The sequence below is a fragment of the Propithecus coquereli genome, unplaced genomic scaffold, assembly GCF_000956105.1.
Source record: "Propithecus coquereli isolate 6110/MARCELLA unplaced genomic scaffold, Pcoq_1.0 Scaffold578, whole genome shotgun sequence".
Lineage (NCBI taxonomy): Eukaryota > Metazoa > Chordata > Mammalia > Primates > Indriidae > Propithecus > Propithecus coquereli.
The window spans coordinates 348,436-368,090 of NW_012151707.1; the positions used below are offsets into that span (position 1 = coordinate 348,436).

A 19,655-nucleotide genomic window follows, 5' to 3' on the forward strand; every position below is an offset into this window, starting at 1 on the left:
GGTCTCCAACTCCTGAGCTCAAACAATCCGCCCGCCTCGGCCTCCCAGAGTGCTAGGATTACAGGCGTGAGCCACCGCGCCCGGCCAATTTTTTTTTTTATTTAAAAAAGAAAAACAGCCCAACGCGAGATTGGTTTTATCTACTAGCCTGGGAACTCCATGAGCGCGCCAGATATGCGCAGACCGGGTGAACCTAGCCACCGGGGCCGACCCGGATGACGAGCCCTACGCCACACCGGCGACTGCGGTTCCGAGCTGAGGGACTCAACCTGACGTGGCGGGGCGGGACTTCCGGCAGGAGGCGGATGTGGAGAGGGAAGCGCGGGCCGGCAGGTGCTGCTGCAAGGATAGACGTTGACGGGGTGAGCGGCACGACCCGGAGAGGCGAGGCAGGACCTGGGTTTCACTGCCGCCTCTCGGAGCTCCCTCCCGCGACGCCGACCTTTGTGCCAGGATGGCTCGGGGCGAGCGGTGGCGCCGCGCGGCGCCGACAGATGGAGCGCGGACAGCCCAGAGGGCGGCTCGGGGCGGCCCCGGGCGACGGGATGGCCGGGGCGGTGGGGACCGTGGCGCGACGGGGGGAGTGGCTCTGGCCGTTGTGGTCCTGTCTTTGGCTCTGGGTCTGTCTGGGCGCTGGATACTGGCGTGGCACCGTGCGCGGCGGGCGGTCACGCTGCACTCTGCACCCCCTGCGCTGCCCCCCGACTCCTCCAGCCCCGCCGTGGCCCCAGACCTCTTCTGGGGAACCTACCGCCCTCACGTCTACTTCGGCATGAAGACTCGCAGCTCGAAGCCCCTTCTCACCGGTAACTGGGCCCGGGGGCGGGCAGGCGGACTTTTAATCTGGGCGCCCCAGCTTTAAGCCAGAACAAGGGTGGGCAGGAGTGAATCAGGAGAATTAGGAAGAGGGATGACCCTGAAGTTCTCGGAGACTCAGAGGGGCAGGTCCCCTGCTCTCTTTGACTTACATGGCCATTCTACCCCCAGGACTGATGTGGGCGCAGCAGGGCACCACCCCAGGGACCCCTAAGCTCAGGCACACCTGTGAGCAGGGGGACGGCGTGGGTCCCTATGGCTGGGAGTTCCATGACGGTCTTTCCTTCGGGCGGCAACACATCCAGGATGGGGCCTTAAGGCTCACCACTGAGTTCGTCAAGAGGCCTGGGGGTCAGCACGGAGGGGACTGGAGCTGGAGAGTGACTGTAGAGCCTCAGGTCAGGGCCTCAGGACACCCTTTCCTCAGACCAGACTCCCTCCATCTTTCCCTTGCTGCCAGCAAATGCAGTATGAAGTGGGGGTTACCATCAGGGTCTCTGAGTCTGGCTGCCTGGTTTAAATCTTGCCTTAAATTGCCCATTTGATCATCTTTATTTACCATCTCTAAGCCTTTATTACCTTATGTGCATAGATAATAATAGCAACTAACTCACAGGATTGTAAGGATTAAATGAAATAATCTGTGTAGAGTTCTTAATGTAGGACATAGAACAAAAGTACTCTGTTATGTTATTTCCCGGAGAACCTTGTGCAGGACTTTTTTTTTAAATTTTTTTTTGAGACAGAGTTTCACTCTGTTGCTCGGGCTACAGTGCCATGGCATCACAGCAACCTCAAACTCCTGGGCTCAAACAATCCTACTGCCTCAGCCTCCTGAGTAGCTGGGACTACAGGCATGCGCCACCATGCCTGGCTAATTTTTTTTTTTGAGACAGAGTCTGGCTCTGTTGCCCTGGCTAGAGTGCCGTGGCATCAGCCTCGCTCACAGCAACCTCAAACTCCTGGGCTCAAGCAGTCCTTCTGCCTCAGCCTCCCGAGTAGCTGAGACCACAGGCATGAGCCACCATGCCCGGCTAATTTTTTCTATATATTTTTAGTTGTCTGATTAATTTCTTTCTATTTTTAGTAGAGACAAGGTCTCGCTCTTGCTCAGGCCGGTTTCGAACTCCTGAGGTCAAACAATCCACCCGCCTCGGCCTCCCAGAGAGCTAGGATTACAGGCGTGAGCCACCGCGCCCGGCCAATTTTTTTTTTTAATGTATTTTTAGTCGTCCAGCTAATTTCTATTTTTTTAGTAGAGACGGGGTCTTGCTCTTGCTCAGGCTGGTCTCAAACCCCTGAGCTCAAACAGTCTGCCCCTGTGCAGGACTCTTTATCTCATCCCACTGGGTATACCTGCTTACCCTCAGTGACCCTCAACACTGCCATACGTGTGTTGTTTACCATATCACTGCTGCCTGGTATTCCTTTCCCTCACTAAGGCTGATTCTCAGACAGAATGTCAATATAATGCTCTTCTTTTCTGTCCTTGTCACCCAGGCCTCGGGTACCTCTGCCCTCCCTTTGGTCTCCCTGTTTTTCTATGTGGTGACAGATGGCAAGGAAGTCCTGCTACCAGAGGTTGGGACCAAGGGGCAGTTGAAATTCATCAGCGGGCACACCAGTGAACTTGGTGACTTCCGCTTTACACTTATGCCACCAACCAATCCAGGGGATACTGCCTCCAAGTATGGCAGGTAACAGGGCAGAGAGTGTGGGGTGGTATGGATGCTGACTTAGCCTGATTTCTGTCTCCCCCACCATACCTCCTTTCCACCAATTCCCCATGTCCCCTGCCCGAGACCTCTCAACCTCACTCCCAATCACTTCATATTTCTCTTTATAGTCCCCACCACCTTCCCCTGAACAATATCTCCTATTTATCTTCTTCCTTTCAAGCTACAATGTCTTCTGGTCCTCCAACCCAGGACTGCCCCTGCTGACAGAGATGGTAAAGAGTCGCCTAAATAGCTGGTTTCAGCATCGGCCCCCAGGAGCCTCCCCTGAACGCTATCTCGGCTTGCCAGGATCTCTGAAGTGGGAGGACAGAGGCCCAAGTGGGCAAGGACAATTCTTGGTACAGCAGGTGACACTGAAAGTCCCCTTCTCCTTGGAGTTTGTATTTGAATCAGGTAGTGCCCAGGCAGAAGGAAACCAAGCCCTAGAGCAGCTAGCAGGCAGCCTACTGACCCAGGCCCTGGAGAGCCATGCTGAAGCCTTTAGAGAGCGCTTTGAGAAGACCTTCAAGCTGAAGGAGAAAGGGCTGACCACTGGGGAGCAGGCTTTGGGTCAGGCTGCCCTCAGTGGCCTCCTTGGCGGGATTGGCTACTTCTACGGACAGGGTCTGGTATTGCCAGACATGGGGGTAGAAGGATCTGAGCAGAAGGTGGACCCAGCCCTCTTTCCACCTGTCCCTCTTTTCACAGCTGTGCCCTCCCGGTCATTCTTCCCACGAGGCTTCCTTTGGGATGAGGGCTTTCACCAGTTGGTGGTCCAGCGGTGGGATCCTGGCCTCACCCGGGAAGCCCTAGGCCACTGGCTGGGGCTGCTCAATGCTGATGGCTGGATTGGGCGGGAGCAGGTACTGGGGGATGAGGCCCGAGCCCGGGTGCCTCCAGAATTCCTGGTGCAGCGGGCAGCTCATGCTAACCCCCCAACCTTACTTTTGCCTGTAGCCCACATGCTAGAGAGTGGTGACCCTGCTGACTTGGCCTTCCTCCAAAAGGCCTTCCCCCGCCTATATGCTTGGTTCTCCTGGCTCCATCAGAGCCAGGAAGGGCCAGTACCACTATCTTACCGCTGGCGGGGCCGGGACCCGGCCTTGCCAACCCTACTGAACCCCAAGACACTGCCCTCGGGGCTGGATGACTACCCCCGGGCTTCACATCCTTCAGTCACTGAGCGTCACCTGGACCTGCGATGCTGGGTGGCACTAGGTGCCCGTGTGCTGACACGGCTAGCAGAACATCTAGGGGAGGCTGAGGTGGCTGCTGAGCTGGGCCCATTGGCTGCTTCACTGGAGGCAGAGGAAAGTCTGGATGAGCTGCACTGGGCCCCCGAGCTAGGGTTCTTTGCAGACTTTGGGAACCACACAAAAGCCGTACAGCTGAAGCCTAGGCCCCCTCAGGGGCTGGTTCGGGTGGTGGGCAGGCCCCAGCCTCGTTTGCAACATGTGGATGCCCTGGGCTATGTCAGTCTTTTTCCCTTGCTGCTGCGGTTGCTGGACCCCAGCTCACCCCGCCTTGGGCCATTGCTGGACATTCTAGCCGACAGCCGCCATCTCTGGAGCCCCTTTGGTTTACGCTCCCTTGCAGCCTCTAGCCCCTTTTATGGCCAGCGCAATTCAGAGCATGATCCTCCCTACTGGCGAGGTGCTGTGTGGCTCAATGTCAACTACCTGGCCTTGGGCGCACTCCACCACTATGGGCACCTGGAAGGTCCCCACCAGGCCCGGGCTGCCAAACTCCACAGTGAGCTCCGTGCTAATGTCGTGGGCAATGTGTGGCGGCAGTACCAGACCACAGGGTTCCTGTGGGAGCAGTACAATGACCGGGATGGGCGGGGCATGGGCTGCCGCCCTTTCCACGGCTGGACTAGCCTTGTCTTACTGGCCATGGCCGAAGACTACTGAGGTGGGGATGAGAGGGGAGCCAGGTCACTCATGCCACTCTGGATCTGGAGGGGACAAGGTCTCTGGCTTCTGCCCCAGCCCCTCAGATACCAGTAATTCAAACCTTCCTCATTTCATCTCAGGTGTCTCCTTACTGTCAGCCCACACAGCCCCAGGGTGAATGTGAATTCAGAGTCTATCTTTCTAAATAAAATGGAAAAAACACACCAAACTCTATTGCTTTTGCCAGCTTTGCCACACCAAGAGGTCTTGGCTCAGTCCATGCCTCAGGGATGCCTGCTGTCATCAGGGAAGGTGGGATAAATGGCCATTACCTGTCTCCTTCAAACCCAGGCAGGTCAAGTGCAAGGCAGTACATTGAGCTCTAATCCACCCAAATCCACAAACGGCTGGTTCACATCTCTTTAATGAGGTCAAAGGCTCCTGTGTATGTCTTGGGGGACAGAGCTAGCACAGTCCCCCGAATACTGTCCCTCTCCTCAGGGCTCCAGCCCTTTCAGGCAGATTCTTGGGGGGAGGGAAAGTGAGGGACCAAAGAGAACCCGAGGAGTTGGGACCAGGGCTGTTTCTCGTGGGCAAGTAACCCACCCACCCTTCCCAAACTATGGGATGTCCCCTTCACTGGAAGCCAGCCCCATGGAAGAGACCTGGGGTGCAGGATTTGGGGGCAGTGCACATGGAGAGTGGTCCTCCAGATCTGGTGGAGTGGCACTAGACCTCACCTCCTTGATTGGCTCGCCCTCGCTGGAGTCAGGACAGGGGCAGAGCTCGATACCCGAGTCACCAGTCAGGCGGCGGTAGCGGCAGGAGGATGGTGTGGGGGCAGGGCTCACCCCTGGCCCAAGCTCACCCTCATGAGGGGGGGCACTCTGGTGGGAGGAAACACCTTCCACATTTGTTCCCTCGCAGGGGGCAGGGCAGCTGGATGCAGAGGAGCAGCAAGTTCGTTCACTGGAAGCAGTCAAGGGGCAGCCTGGGGCCACAGTATAAGGAGGTGGTGGAGTGCCTGGTCGGTGAACCACATCCTCATAGGCTGGGGGTTTGAAGGCGCTGAGGAGACCTGCAGGGAGAGAATGGCATGGTTGGCTGAAGGCAACCAGGGATGGGATGGTAGTCTCTGGTATTAGAGAAAAGCGTGCTTTGAAATGTCTGGAAAAGGATATGTAGGATGATTTTGGGGTCCTGGTTTAGGAGGGGCCGCTAGTAACAGGCCCAGAGCCTCAAGTCACTCACGAAGGTCAAGCAGTGAACCAGTAGGGACAGGGCCAGCTCCATGGCATGCCCCATGGTAGGCCAACAGGTTGATCTCATGCTGCCGCTGCTGTTGTTGGAGCCGGAGTTTAGCTCGTCGGTGGCGGAAGGCGCAACAGCAGCTAAATAGGATAAGGACAGTCCATAGAAGCCAGAACCCTGCAAGAGGTGAGGAGGGAGTAACTCAGACACCTCCTATGCAGCGAAGGGTCCTTGAAGGTTGGAATCCTGAGGTCCAAGGGAGGGTGGGCAGAGGGACCTGAGAATAGCCCTCTTGGAGACTCACACCAGAGCTCATAGTAGTAGGTGCAGCAGCCAGTCTCCCCGCAGCAGTGACCACTCTCACAAAGGTAGGGCTGGTTGTTCACTCCCGGGCACAACTCTCGAAGCTGGGGGCAAGGAAGCACTTAGAACTAAGGGAGATTCCAGCCCCAGGCACAGTCCACCCCCACTTCCTGCAAGCACATATACAATCCCACCCTGTGAACCAAGTTCAGCTTGGAGAGATAGGGGCAGTGGGGGATGCTGAGAAGAGTGTTCAAATATCTGAAGGGCTGTAAAATTGGAAGATAATTTGGAATAGCAAAAGTCAGTCTAGAGAACTACACAAATGTAAACATACAAAGAGGGAGATTTCAGTTCTGTATATGAGACTTCCTTCACACTCAAGCCTGGCACCTCAGGGTACCTTCTGTTAAGGGAGTATTTTGGCAACGGCCAGAAAAACAGTGTGAGCCATCTCAAAATCTCAGACAATCGGTAGGAGTTTAAGGTCATTTCCAAAGCTAAAATGCTTTCATCATCCCACATGGTCCACTGCTCCCCACCCCCAAGCTGGGTCTTTCCACCCGTCTTGGGCTCCACAGGGTAAAGGAGGGGCAATGTGAGACTCAGAGTAGTGCTCCCAACCAGATGGGATTGCTGTGGATGATAAAGGATGGTATCCAAGGCGCGAGTCTGGGTTCCAGCTCTTCTCCAAATTGCTCCCTCAAGAGAAGGCGCTGCCGGACTCTGTTGTGACAATAGGCACATAGAAAAACATCACAAATAACTGTTGCAAAATAGAGGGAGCCTCCCTGGGGCCTCACTATGCCTCTGGTCACTGGAGAGCCACTGCAAGCTTCCACTGCAGCGATTGGATGGGATCTATGAGACTGCAGGCAAAGTCAGCAGCATCTACGTTACAAAGTTTAGACAAAGAGTGGAAGGGGCATGTTTAGGAACTTCACAGTACCTTTGGCTTCTTAAGTTCCGCCCCCACCCCCAAAAGGAAGGGACAAGGAAAGGGGAAAGAGAAATAAATGGCTGTCGTGATAAGCTTTTGGAGCTGTTGGGATACCTGCTGTTGCGGTGCCCGAAGTGCTCCCCAGGCCTCCTCGCTGCCGTTCCCGCTGCTGGCCCGAGCCATGCCTCCACCTACAGCCCCCTGAAGACGACAGCCTCCTCTACCGCCAGCCGCCCCGCCCCTGCCACCTCTGCCGCCACCGCCATGGTCCCTGCCCGGCCCATCTTCGCGGCCGCCACCATCACTCCGCCGCCGGAGCTTCCATCCGGGGAGAGCTCCGCCAACTAGGAGCCAGACCGCCCAGTCCTACCAATCCCCATCGCCCCTCGACGGCAGAGCCAATAGGAACAGACCAGAGGCTTCTCCCCGTAACCAATCTGCAGCAACGCCTCGGTCACTCTCCCAGACAACAGGAGCTTGCACAGACAAAGAGTGGGGGAGGTTCGACCCCGGTCCTGACTGACAGCGACAACAGCCAATAGGGACAACATAACCGGCTTTGGCTTATCAACCAACGAACAGCCTTCCAGAAAAGCAAAGTTCCTGCTGATTGGCTTGAGTCATATTTTCGGCATTACGCCAAAAGACCGACCACACCAGGTAATCCCGGCTGGAAGAGGCGGGGTCCCTAAAGTCAGCCCGAGCCTGGGCGCAATCGGGCCGTTTCCAAGCCGCAGGCGTCGACGCGAGCTCCGGCCGGGGCAAGATGTGTATACCGGAGATTGGTCGGCCCATATCCCACTCCCCCAATTCTGTTCAAGCCGAAGCACCGGATGAAATTTAATAGGGTGGGGAAAACACTGAAAACATGGGCATGGGAGAGGGCACACAGTCCAGGTTAGGTAAGGGCCTTAAGTAGCCAAAAGGGGGGATCCTGGGCCTTCAGGCCCCCCTAGCCGCATCTGCAGATTGATGCGGTAGCACTGAAGACTGCAGAGCGCCTGGCCGGTGCGGGAACAGGCGTAACGGCGCGGGTGAGGGCAGCCCGGGACAGAGCAGCGCGGAGGAGGGCCCGATGGGGATGGCCGCTGAGACAATGCCGCGGGGGCGGGGACGCCAGGTGGGAAGGAAAGGGTGGAACCCTGGGCTCCACTGCTGTAGCGCACCATGGGGGCCGGGGCCGCTGCCCGCCCTCCCCGCCGCTCGCCCCGTGCAGCACCCCGGCCTCCCCGCCCGCTGGGCGCCGCAGTCTTGGTGAGGCGCTCGATAGTCTGGTTCTTGTGCTCCTCCGCCCGCCGCGCCGCCTGCAGCCGCCGCTTCCGCGCCCGCTCCTCGCGCTTCAGCAGCATCTCCTCGGTGAGGGCGGGGGCTGGACAGCCACCTGCCACAGGCAGCGGCAGCATCGGGGAAGGTTGACTCCTCGCCTTCTGGAGCAGGGCTCGCTGTGGAGAGACAGAAATGGGGTGGTGTCCGAAAATGGAAGACAGAAAAGCGTGATCTGCAAGATCGGGGGAGGGGGAAGAGGGGACATGGAAGGCAGTGTCTTGAGCAGCACGGGCCTTGGGAGAAGGGTTATTAATGAGCACCTCTCAGGGGCCGTTAATACTGCCTCCACCCAGGTCTCCTGACATTCAGCTCTAGGTCCTTGACTCTCAAGGGGGAAGGCATCAGTAATGTTACCTGCCTGCCCTGTGTACCAAAACTCTTGTTACCTGTCCCTGAAGGGGTGGTGGTTGTTAATCTTATCTCAATAAGATAAGCATCAGTTGGATAATTGCTCAAGCCAAAAACTCAGGGTTAACTTCAATTCCTTTTTAATCCACTCCCCTTCCAACAATTATCTACTTCCAAAATATAGCCAGAATTCATCTGATTTTCTCCATCTCCACTACTTTCATCTTGGTTCAAGCTATACCCATCTCTCAACTGACTACTTCACCAGCTTCCTAGCTGGTCTCCCTTTCTGTCCTTTACCCCCAAAGGCATTTTCCACATAGAAGCTAAAGTAATCTATTGAAATGTAAATCAAGTCTGTCACTTCTCTGCATACAGCCATTCGGTGGCTTAACCACACTTTTTCTGCTCTTTTACCCTGCTAGGCATGTTCCAGTCCCAGGGTCTTTGCACTTGCTGTACTCTCTGCCTGAAAAGCTCCTCTAGCACTGGAAATGTCTCTTCAGAGAGGCCTTCTGACTACTCTTATCTAATGTCTCTCTGCTGCCACTTTCTATTTCATCACTCAATTTTATTTTTCTCATAAACCATACAGCTTTTTGAAATTACTTATTCAGCCTCCCCCAAACACACACTAGAATACCGGCTCCATGAGAACAAAAACCTTGCCTGTCTTTTTTCCACCGCTCATATCCCCACTGCCAAGCAAAGTGCTTAGGACATGGAAAGTTCTCAATACTTTATATATTTGGTGAGTGAATAAACAATGAACCAACTTACTTGTCGAGCAGTGAGCAGCCGCTCATTGATCTCCTTCTTGAGATCTCCATTGTCATCTAGCTCCCCCTTCTCCAGGGCATCCAGCCACCTCTGTTCCTCCTCTTCCTCCTGACCTCCTATCCCCCCTGACAGGTCCCGAAGTGGGGAGGGGGACAGATTACTGTCTTCATCTGGGAAGGAAAGTTGGAGAGATAAAAATAGAATTGTTCAGATGGAACACCCTAATTTGGCCAAGTTAATACTGGGATATTCAAAATTCTAACCCACTTCGGAACAACCCCCTTCCCTTAGCCAGGTATAAGGAGAAACCCAGTTTCCCCACCGCCAGATCCTTCTCACCCAGCCAGGCACGGTACTGTTCAAGGGGTACTCCTTCCATAGGTTCCTCTTCATTATCCACAACCATAAGAGGAGAGGGTGAGCGGGGCCCCTCTGGGATCACAGTGAAGGTAGGAACACTGCAGAGAAGCAATACTATTCTGTAAACTGGGCAAGCGTCTCCTCCTTCTGTTCAGTAGCTACATTCAGCCTTCCCTACCCTGTTGGGTTCTTGCTGCCTAAACCTGGACCCTGAAGTCACAGTGTTCATTCTGTCTTCTAGAAAGCCCAGTCGACTTCTAACTTCTATCTCTGCCTGCTCCGAAAGTTCCCCAAGTAAAACCTTGACCCTCTTGGCCTCACCTCTTGGTGCCCAGGACCTGCCCGCCCAGCTTGATTTTAAGTTTGAGCTGGGGCTTCGCAGGAGATGGCTGCGTGGCCTCCTCTTCCTGATGGTGTTTCTTCTTGTGTTTCTTCTTGTGCTTCTTGTGCTTCTTCTTGTGTACTCCGTGGCCGTGGGCACCCGCCAGGCTCAACTCCAGGGCTTCCCCTGCGAAAGGAGGGCCTGTCGAGTATTCGGCTGCAGGGTGGCAGAGGAAGCCAGGAATAACCTCATACCCCTGAGGGATCCCGCCCTGTCCGCGGTACTAGCTGTTACCATAACAACAGCACTACCTTTCTCCTTCCCACTTGTGGCGAAGTATCCCGGAAGCTCCCAGGAGCGAGAAAGGAACTTCTTTTCTAAGAAGGCCTAAATTGCTTGATCTACCTACACTTACCCGGCTCAGGGGCCTCCATAGCCCCAGAGGTGCTCCCGCGCCGCCACAGCTTACTCATGAGGGTCCTGCAAGGAAGGGGGACTGGAAATGGTCAGCACACTTACAGACACGCCTTTTCCGCCCCGCGGAACAACTGCCTCCCGCAAAATAACGGACTACTTCCGGTACGTGGCAACCATGCTTGTGCGGGGCACACTTTGGGGCCAAAAATCCTCCCGGAGAAACAACGATCCTTTCAACGAAAGTTCCGGGCCCTCTGAGGCCGGGACCGCCCAAAGGGCCATGGCTTTCCCCTTGCTCCGCCTCCCCACACTAGATTCCAGAACTCAGCGCGGGCGCGTCAATTATTACACTCCTGGCCGGGCGCCGTGGCTCACGCCTTTAACCCTAACACTCTGGGAGGCCGAGGCGGGAGGATCGCTTGAGCTCAGGATTCGAGACCAGCTCTGAGCAAGAGCGAGACCCCGTCTCTACTAAAAGTAGAAAAAATTAGCAAGTCAACTAAAAATAGAAATTAAAAAATTAGCTGGGCGTGGTGGCTCCCGCCTGCAGTCCCAGCTACTCCGGAGGCTGAGGCAGGAGGATCGCTTGAGCCCAGGAGTTTGAGGTTGCTGTGAGCTAGGCTGACGCCACGGCACTCACTCTAGCCCGGGCAACAAAAGCGAGACTCCGTCTCAAAAAAAAAAAAAAATTATTACACTCCAGCTTGGTGATCGTATACTCCGAGCCAAGGGCAGGGAGCTAGGCTAAGAGGATACCAAGAGGAATATGAATACCGCCCCTGCCTTTGAGGAGCTCACATTTGTGTGGAGGAGTATATAAACCGTTAATATATTGCCGGCAAAATGGCAGAAGTGTTTAACAGCACAAGTGCCCTACGAGCAGAAAACCTAAATTTTCATCAGTAGGGTAACGGATAAATAAAGGTTCGGCTATACAGTATGGAGCACCATATTAAGAAAAGTTGAGTGATAAGTAATTCATAAGATTAACAGGGAATTTAGATCCCAATGGGTAATAGCGTTGGAAACAAACCAAATGTTCCTCTAATGGGACACCAAAATAAATTTGGTACATCTGTACAATGAGATGCTATGCAACAATTAAAAGAAATGAGGCCCCAGAAGACTACCCAGGAAACTGGTGACAGCAACTGCTGATAGGTGGCTGGGGAACAAGAGTGGAGGGAGTCTTCTTTCTTATAATTTCTCCTTTATCCTTTTCAATTTTGCATGAAACATATATATTTTTTACTTAATTAAAACAAAACACACACACAAAAATCCAAGACAGATCTTTATGAGTTGGAATACTGATTAAGAAAAGTGAATTTCAAGGTGGCTTTCCATTTAAGAAAGCATGATATGCTAATACATAAAAAGAAAAAAATTGAAGAACGTATACTGTACTGTTAATATTGGTTTAATGCAAAAGTTGAGATTGGGAAACTTTCACTATCTAGGTATGTAATGAATTTTCTTGTAGCCAACGTATATCACATTGATAATTAGAAAAAAACAACACCTGTGTGCATACATCTAAATATATATGAAAGTCTGAACAAGGTTGCGGCAGTGAACAAAGAAAGGAAAGAACTCATTCGAGAAACATTTCAGTGATAAAATTATCAAGAATCAATGAGCAATTATATTAATATATGGGAATTCAGGAAGAAATCAATGGAGTATGTGATCAGATTAATAAAATGGACTTTGGAGTCAGACAAGCCTATTTTCAAATCCCAGTTCCATCATTTATTAGCCATGTGACCTTGGGCTCAAAGTTATTTAAGCTCTCTGAACCTCAGAATCCAGCTTTGTAAGATAGAATGAAGTAGGATCTACTTCACAAGGACTAAAGCAAATCAAAAATGCAAAGTACCTGGGGTAGTATTGCTCACATAGTAGATGCTTCAATAAGGAAATAGTAATAAATGATTTCTAAGTTTCTAACCCAAGTATTTAGAGAAAAGGTGGTGTTTTCAGCAAGGAAGAGAACATAAGAAGAGAAGCAACTTAAGGATTTAGTTTTGCCCAAGGTGAATTTGAAGTGCCTGTGGGAACAGGCAGATGGAGGGGGAATAGCTGAGAGGGGAAGCCAAGGCTGAAGGTGTGAGTGGGGATGTCACTAACATAATAATGGGGGTCCCCAAGGGATGGGAGCACATGAGATACTCAATAAAGAGCAAGTAGATGAAGAGGAAACAAACCAGGAATAGAACTGAATGAACACCTGTCCTGGACACCCAGGCAGATGGGCCAGGCAGAATAGAGGAAAGGAGGTTAAAGAGAGGCAGCGAGTATCGAGGGACTGAGGCTGTGATCAGCTGGGTATAGTCCTGCAGTGGGCAGGCCGAGCTTGGAGAATCGGATGCGTTTTAGTAGGTGTGAAGGCAAAACTCCTGTGTCACTGGGAGTTAAAGTGAGGGATCACTTGCAGTTAGTATTCATAGAACAAATACTACAACCTGCTTTTATATCCCTTCTCTCCCTTGATTCCCATGGCAGCTCCGTAAGGGAGACACTATTGTTTCCAACTTATAAATAAGGAAACTGAGGCTCAGAGAGATGAAATGTTTTGGCCAAAGTCACAAAGTTAGGGAGTGGCAAACCGAGCCTCAAACAGAGGCTTCCTGACATCAGTCCAGTCGTGTTTCCTCTGCATCCTGATACCAGCAGGGAGGAAGTGGTGACAGTTAAGGGATGACTGGATTACTTATTTTGTTTTTGTTTTTAGTTTTGCTTTGTTTAGAGTAGGAGAGATTTGAACATGTTTGTAGGCTGAGAGGTACTCTTCCTTCTGAAAGAATTCTTAGCTTTATCTTTAAAAATTAATTTATTTTGAAATATCTTACACAAAAATTGCAAGAAGAATACAAAGAACTCTCTTATTTCCTTTAGCCAGATTCTGCAATTGTTAACATTTACTCACATTCATACCCACTATCATTATTCTTTTTTCTGATCAATTTAAGACACGATGCCATTTCGCCCCTAAATATTTGAATGTGTATTTCCCCCAAACACGCACAGTTTTCTATAGGCTTAACACAGTTGTCCTAATGAGGAAATCAGTTAATACAATACTTAATATTAATACAACACTACCATTCAATCCAGACCCCATTCAAATTTCAGCAACTTTGCAATGCCTCCTTTTCCTTTCCAGTCCAGGATCCAAATTCAGGATCATGTATTACACTTATTCTTTAATTTTTTTTGTTTTTTGTTTGTTTCCTTTTGAGACAGAGTCTCACTCTGTTGCCCAGCTAGAGTGCAGTGGCATTATCACAGCTCACTGCAACCTCAAACTCCTAGGCTCAAGCAATTCTCCTGCCTCAGCCCCCTGAATAGCTGGGACTACAGGCATGTGCCACTATATCCAGCTAATTTTTTCTGTTTTTTGTAGAGACACGGTCTTGCTCTTGCTCAGGTTGGTCTCAAACTCCTGGCCTCAAACAATCCTCCCCGCTCAACCTCCCAGAGTGCTAGGATCACAGGCATGAGCCATGGAGCCCTTCCTTTAAATCTGTTTTAATATGGAACACTTCCTCACTTTTACCCTGTCTTTCATGACCGTGACAACTTTAAAGGGTGTGGGTCTTTAATTCTGTGGGACGCCCCTCAGCCGGGATCTGTGTGGTATATCCTAAGATCTAGACTTATAAATTTTTGTGAGAATACCACACACACAAAAATTGTGCTGTGTTCTCAGTGTGTCCCATCAGAGGGCTCATTATGTCAGCCTGTCCTACCACTGACAATGTTAACCTGGATCACCTGGTCAGGATGGTGTCTGCCAGTTTCTTGCACTGGAAAGTCATCATTTCTGCCTTTGTAAATAATACATATCTTCCAGGGAAATACCGTAATATTCCATTCCCCATTGAATCCCCACTCACCAGGCTTAGTATCCATTGATAAATACTATATGAATCAACTCTACTGTAATAATTGCCAAATGGTGATCTTTCTATTTCCATTATTGCATTTACACGTATTAGTTAGCATTCTACTATAGTGAAAAGCTTTCTCTTCTCCTTATATTAATATTTATTTGCATATATATTTATTTCAGTATGGATTCCTATTTCAATCAATGGGTTGTAACCCATTGCTATCATTATTTATTTTGATGCTCAAATTTGTCCCAGATTTTTTCAGTGGACATTTCTTTAAGCTGGTGTCTGTGTCCTTTTTGACATGTCTCCATAATTCTTTGAGCACTTTTTTTACTTTCTAGCACTACAAAATGTTTTGGGCTCATCTCATACTTTCCCTGGATAAGGAGTGAGAACCAATGGTGGCCAGGCAGCAGGAACACGTGGCTGAGGTTATTCCGGGGCCACATTGAAGTCACAGGAACTGGCTGGTGAGGATTTCCTGCTGGCACCAGCACCCTGCTCCTCAGGTGCTGCAGGTGCAGTGAATGTATATCTTGAACTCTCCCTGGGTCTTGTCTGCACTCCCTCAAGATTTAAAGTCCAGTTGGATGTATTCCACTTGGTTGGCTCGAGCCAATGTGAGCTTCAGCACATTAATGCACCCGAACTGTCAAGTATTCTGTTTCTGGGGATGGAATTGGAGGTAGGGAAGTCATGCTTTTATTCAATTTTTTTCACTTTACCCTTAGGCTGTGAAGAAGTGGGAAGGAGGATAAATGTTCTCCAGTTTCCATAAAGGGGCTAGAGCTCATCTTACCAATATTGTCCACAGTGGGGGATTGTGCAGAAATAGGAAGATGATTTGAACCCTGGGTGACCCACACCCTTTCCCCAAATATCTACTTCATAGTTGGGGAGATATAAATACAGAAATAAGCAAAAGGCAAAAGTTGGGAAGACTATGCACCAAACCAGTGGCATGCTGGTAAATGTTTAACAAAAGCTCCCTGGAAAAAAACAACCCTGGTTTGCAGTGCTCACCTATTTCTATTGTGAAAATATTCCTACCATGTCCAGTTTCAAATGTGATGCCACTGAACACAGCATTAGGAAGAAATGTGCAGTGTACACCATTGTACAGCATTCCCACCACACAGAGACTATAGATGTAAATAACCTCAAGATATCAGAGTAAAATGCAGTAAAATAATTAGGAAGTGATGAGTTTTGAGAATTCATCACCTTTGCTTTACTATAATTCATTCAGTTATAATTTTATATAATTTAGTTTTTAATTAAAGCAGTGTTTGGTTTGAGCCCACCCAGGGACACAAAACTAACAACAACAACAACAAAACAAAACAAAACACAGTGTTTAACAACAAGCATGCACAATTTTGGAAAATTCAGTAATTGTCTCACTCGAGAGCCAATATGAGCTTCAGAACATTAATGCATCCAAACAGTGTTTTTCTCTGGGGGTGGAATTGGGGGTAGGGAAGGCATGCTTTTATTCAATTTTTTTCACTTTATGTGATTTTTTAAATGGTAGCATTAGGGGTGTTTTTAAAAACTGTACGTGTGTTTCCAAATATTTCTTTTCAAGAGACAGGGTCTTGCTCTATTACCCAGGCTACAGTGCAGTGGTATCCTCACAGCTCACTGCAACCTCAAACTCCTAGGCTCAAGTGATCCTCCTGCCTCAGCTTCCTGAGTATCTGGGACTATAGGCACACACCGCCACGCCCACCCAATTTTTTTTTAGTGGAGGACTAGAGACAGGGTCTTACTATGTTGCCCAGGCTGGACTCGAACTCGGAGCCTCAAGCAATTCTCCTGCCTCACCTGCTGAGTAGCTCTACCACACCTGGCTAATATTTTAATTTTTTTTTTATTTCAGCATATTATGGGAGTACAGATGTTTAGGTTACGTATGTTGCCCTTGCCCCCTCCTCCCCCCAAGTCCGAGTTTCAAATATGCCCATCCTTCAGGTGGTGCGCATTGCACTCTTTGTGTATGCAAGTACCCATCCCCTCCTCCCTCCTCTCCCTCCCCCTCCCTCCTCCCCCCTGCCCAACATCCAATAGATGTTATTCTTATATGTGCATTTATGTGTTGATCAGTTAATATCAATTTGATGGTGAGTACATGTGGTGCTTGTCTTTCCATTCTTGGGATACCTCACTTAGTAGAATGCATTCCAGCTCTATCCAGGAGTATACAAGAAGTGCTATATCACCATTGTTTCTTAAAGCTGAATAATACTCCATGGTATACATATACCACATTTTATTAATCCACTCATGTATTGATGGACATTTGGGTTGTTTCCACATCTTTGCAATTGTGAATTGTGCTGCTATAAACATTCGGATGCAGGTGTCTTTCTTATACAGTATCATTTGATCTTTTGGGTAGATGCCCAGTAATGGGATTGCTGGATTGAATGGTACTTCTACTTGTTTCTCTTTAAGATATCTCCATATTGCTTTCCACAAAGGTTGCACTAGTTTGCAATCCCACCAACAGTGCATGAGTGTTCCTATCTCTCCGCATCCACGCCAACATTTATTGTTTTGGGACTTTTTGATAAAGGCCAGTCTCACTGGAGATAAGTGATATCTCATTGTGGTTTTAATTTGCATTTTCCTGATGATTAGAGATATTGAGCATTTTTTCATATGTTTTTTGACCATTATTCTGTCTTCTTTTGAAAAGTTTCTGTTCATGTCCTTTGCCCACTTTTTGATAGGGTCGTTTGATTTTTTCTTGTTGATTTTCCCGAGTTCTAAGTAGATTCTGGTTATCAGCCCTTTATTGGTTTGTAATTTTTAATTTTTTGTAGAGACAGAGTCTTGCTATGTTGCCCAGGCTGGTCTTGAATTCCTGGCCTCAAGCAATTCTCCCCCCTCAGCCTCCCAAAGTGCTGGGATTATAGGTACAAGCCACTGTGCCCAGCTATAAAAATTTAATTTAAAAAATAAATCCACATGAACCCCTAGGATCCATTAAAAAAAAAATCCACCCTCAGTTGAGAGCAATGTTAGCTGGCTTCCCTGAGCCCAGTCACAACTCCTCCGACTGACTTATGCAAAAGGCTGCCAAATGATGATCTCTAAAATATAACTCTGATTGTGTCGCTCCTTTCCAAAAATCTTCAGCCACATCGAGTACAAACTCTCAGGCAGGATTTTAGCCCAACCTCCTTCCCAAACACCTTTATTCCTCTAGCTCCTGACTGGGTCTCAGGAGAGGTGTTTTCAAACCCTTCCATAGAGCCTATGTTCATGGAGGAGCAGGGGGTGGCTGAGGGCCTGTGGGAGCAAGGAGACACGGCAACAGGCTCTAGCACCTGCTTCCATCACAGCAACTCTGATTCGATTTCATGTATTCCAGGCAAGATTTCATTTGCTTAAAAGCAAATGCTTGAAATGAATTGTTTTAGTCCAACAGGATGGCTCATCTCAGTCAAGGACTCTCAAATCTGCATACTTCCTTTAGGTATCTCCTTTATTTATTTACTTCAACTGACGTTTATTGCACACTTGCTATATGCCAGGCACTAGGGATAAAGCATCAGGCAAGACAGAGTGTCCTCCCTGAGAAGTTTATAGTTCAGAGGAGTGACAATCAATATCACAAGAAATTAAGGAACAATATCTTTCCCTTTCTTTCCCCTCACCCATACTTCGAGGTTTATCTCAGATGCCATGGACTTTATAAAATCTTTTTATCTGCCTTTCCTGCTGACCAGAAGAACTCCCTTCTCCATGTGAATTTTTGTGTGTAGAGGATGTTTATTGTTTTTCCTGTCCATTATCCATTCCCTCATCTTCTGGTGGTAGTACCTGGAACATTCTTTGAGGAACAACTTCCCCTCCTCTCTCCCTCCCAGCTCACTGGGTTCCAGTTAGTCTCCGGGAGTGGGCAAGTGACCCATGCCTGGCTGACTGGCACACAGAACCCCCTTAGCCACAGTGATTGGTTCGCCTCTGTCTGCCCTCTGGCAACAGTGATTGGTTTGGGATGGATGAATGATCCCAAACAGCTCACTGTGAATCCCAGACCTGTGTAGGAGCCTCAGAAAACAGATGCTTTATTTTCAGCTGAATTTAAGCATGAAAAGATGTAGACCCAGAATTTTTGGCAGCAATTTTGTTCCGCTGTGGAGAGTGAAGCCAACATGGAGGAAAGTAGAGCCAAGTGGTGGGAAGAGACTGGATCCTCATGACACTCAATGTCTGGGTCAAGCCACATCTAAAGCCTGACCCCTGGACATTTCAGTTCCATAAGCCAACAAATTTTCCCTTTTGCTGAAGTAATTTTAAACCAGCTTTTCCAAAAGAATATTGTGTGATTTGCCATAACAGAGCAATTCTAACCTGGACTCTCTAAGAGGTAAAGGTTGATAAGTCTCTGGGCAGAGCCATGCTGCTATGTAGGAGCCCCCCGCCCCTTGCTCAAGTTCTCAAGCCTCCAAGAGACCCCCTCATTCGTGGTCAGCAATCTAATCCTCTGCCATTTCCTTCTTTCCCACTGGGCTGTCTAGGGGAGAGAAGGGAACCCGTTTTTGCAGAACGGCAGTGGTAACCCTGCTCAGCCACCCAGCAAAGCGCCTGAGGGATAGTCAAGCGCCTGAGGGATAGTCAATACGAGGTGGTGGAAGTCCTCACCCTCGTAAGGCACTTAAGGTCTGGGTCCAAGGAGCTGAGGCTGCTGGTGTCCCATCCGGGGGCACGAAGGTGCTGCACCTGCTTCTTTATCTTTGTAACTCCGTGTACGGGGCACTTGCTTTGTGCCAGGCACTGTGCTGGGCATTTTACACTGTTTCTTATACGTAATCCTCATAGCAATTTGAGGAGTAGGAATAATTACAGTGTCCCCATCGAACAGATGAGAAAACTGAATCTCAGAAAGGTCAATGACTGGACCAAGTCAGTGATTTGCACCGTTAGCGACAGAGCTGGGAATCCAAGACATGTTTAAGCACCGCGCCAAGAATTGTGGCCTCTAGGGATGGGCGCATTAGCGCGGCAGGGAGCCTAAGAGGGGAGGGACACCAAGAAGGGACATTTGGGACTGGAGGAAGTGGAAATGGTCGCTTCAGAGGCTGCCTGGGGGTGAGGTTGGGCACAATCCCAGTCCCAGGGCCCGGCTAGAGCCGGAGTGTGCCACGCTGCGAGTCATGCAGCCACGGGATTTTCCATGTCTTGGGAGTCGGCGTGCCAGGTGGGGGCGGTCGGTCGCTGGGGCGGGGCTTCTCTGGGCCCGTCCCACGCCCAGGTGAGGCGCTCGCA

General features: G+C 49.9%; 3 protein-coding genes across 4 annotated transcripts; 1 reads left to right on the forward strand and 2 right to left on the reverse strand.

The window, feature by feature from the left end:
• The first annotated feature begins 287 nt into the window (after positions 1-287).
• MOGS (mannosyl-oligosaccharide glucosidase) lies at positions 288-4,663 on the forward strand. The gene is made up of 4 exons (XM_012658181.1): positions 288-806; positions 988-1,214; positions 2,317-2,513; positions 2,716-4,663. Exons 1-4 carry the CDS (start codon positions 455-457, stop codon positions 4,445-4,447), a joined length of 2,508 nt encoding a protein of 835 aa, XP_012513635.1. The 5' UTR covers positions 288-454; the 3' UTR covers positions 4,448-4,663.
• Positions 4,664-4,827: 164 nt separating this feature from the next.
• WBP1 (WW domain binding protein 1) lies at positions 4,828-7,325 on the reverse strand. 2 transcript variants are annotated; one of them, XM_012658182.1, is made up of 5 exons: positions 7,038-7,325; positions 6,608-6,709; positions 5,985-6,087; positions 5,681-5,857; positions 4,836-5,507 (listed from the first exon to the last, which is right to left on the reverse strand). In XM_012658182.1, exons 1-5 carry the CDS (start codon positions 7,104-7,106, stop codon positions 5,050-5,052), a joined length of 909 nt encoding a protein of 302 aa, XP_012513636.1. In that variant the 5' UTR covers positions 7,107-7,325; the 3' UTR covers positions 4,836-5,049. The 2 variants fall into 2 exon arrangements, with proteins under 2 accessions (XP_012513637.1, XP_012513636.1); XM_012658183.1 differs by lacking the exon at positions 6,608-6,709 and having other exon boundaries at positions 4,828-5,507.
• A 421-nt stretch (positions 7,326-7,746) lies between these two features.
• On the reverse strand, positions 7,747-10,626 carry INO80B (INO80 complex subunit B). The gene is made up of 5 exons (XM_012658184.1): positions 10,475-10,626; positions 10,059-10,245; positions 9,717-9,835; positions 9,378-9,547; positions 7,747-8,365 (listed from the first exon to the last, which is right to left on the reverse strand). Exons 1-5 carry the CDS (start codon positions 10,530-10,532, stop codon positions 7,835-7,837), a joined length of 1,065 nt encoding a protein of 354 aa, XP_012513638.1. The 5' UTR covers positions 10,533-10,626; the 3' UTR covers positions 7,747-7,834.
• Positions 10,627-19,655: the final 9,029 nt, after the last annotated feature.

What these genes read in the sequence shown, in the direction of transcription:
- MOGS (XM_012658181.1), top strand. Translation starts at nt 455, where the DNA reads ATGGCTCGGGGCGAGCGGTGGCGCCGCGCGGCGCCGACAGATGGAGCG. An exon ending in CTCGAAGCCCCTTCTCACCG is followed by an intron (nt 807 to 987) that starts GTAACTGGGCCC and finishes TTCTACCCCCAG; the next exon opens with GACTGATGTGGGCGCAGCAG. An exon ending in ACTGCCTCCAAGTATGGCAG is followed by an intron (nt 2,514 to 2,715) that starts GTAACAGGGCAG and finishes CTTCCTTTCAAG; the next exon opens with CTACAATGTCTTCTGGTCCT.
- WBP1 (XM_012658182.1), bottom strand. Translation starts at nt 7,106, where the DNA reads ATGGCTCGGGCCAGCAGCGGGAACGGCAGCGAGGAGGCCTGGGGAGCA. An exon ending in ATCCACAGCAATCCCATCTG is followed by an intron (nt 6,088 to 6,607) that starts GTTGGGAGCACT and finishes CCTTGCCCCCAG; the next exon opens with CTTCGAGAGTTGTGCCCGGG. An exon ending in CTACTACTATGAGCTCTGGT is followed by an intron (nt 5,858 to 5,984) that starts GTGAGTCTCCAA and finishes CACCTCTTGCAG; the next exon opens with GGTTCTGGCTTCTATGGACT.
- INO80B (XM_012658184.1), bottom strand. Translation starts at nt 10,532, where the DNA reads ATGAGTAAGCTGTGGCGGCGCGGGAGCACCTCTGGGGCTATGGAGGCC. An exon ending in TATGGAGGCCCCTGAGCCGG is followed by an intron (nt 10,246 to 10,474) that starts GTAAGTGTAGGT and finishes CTCCTTTCGCAG; the next exon opens with GGGAAGCCCTGGAGTTGAGC. An exon ending in CAGGTCCTGGGCACCAAGAG is followed by an intron (nt 9,836 to 10,058) that starts GTGAGGCCAAGA and finishes GCTTCTCTGCAG; the next exon opens with TGTTCCTACCTTCACTGTGA.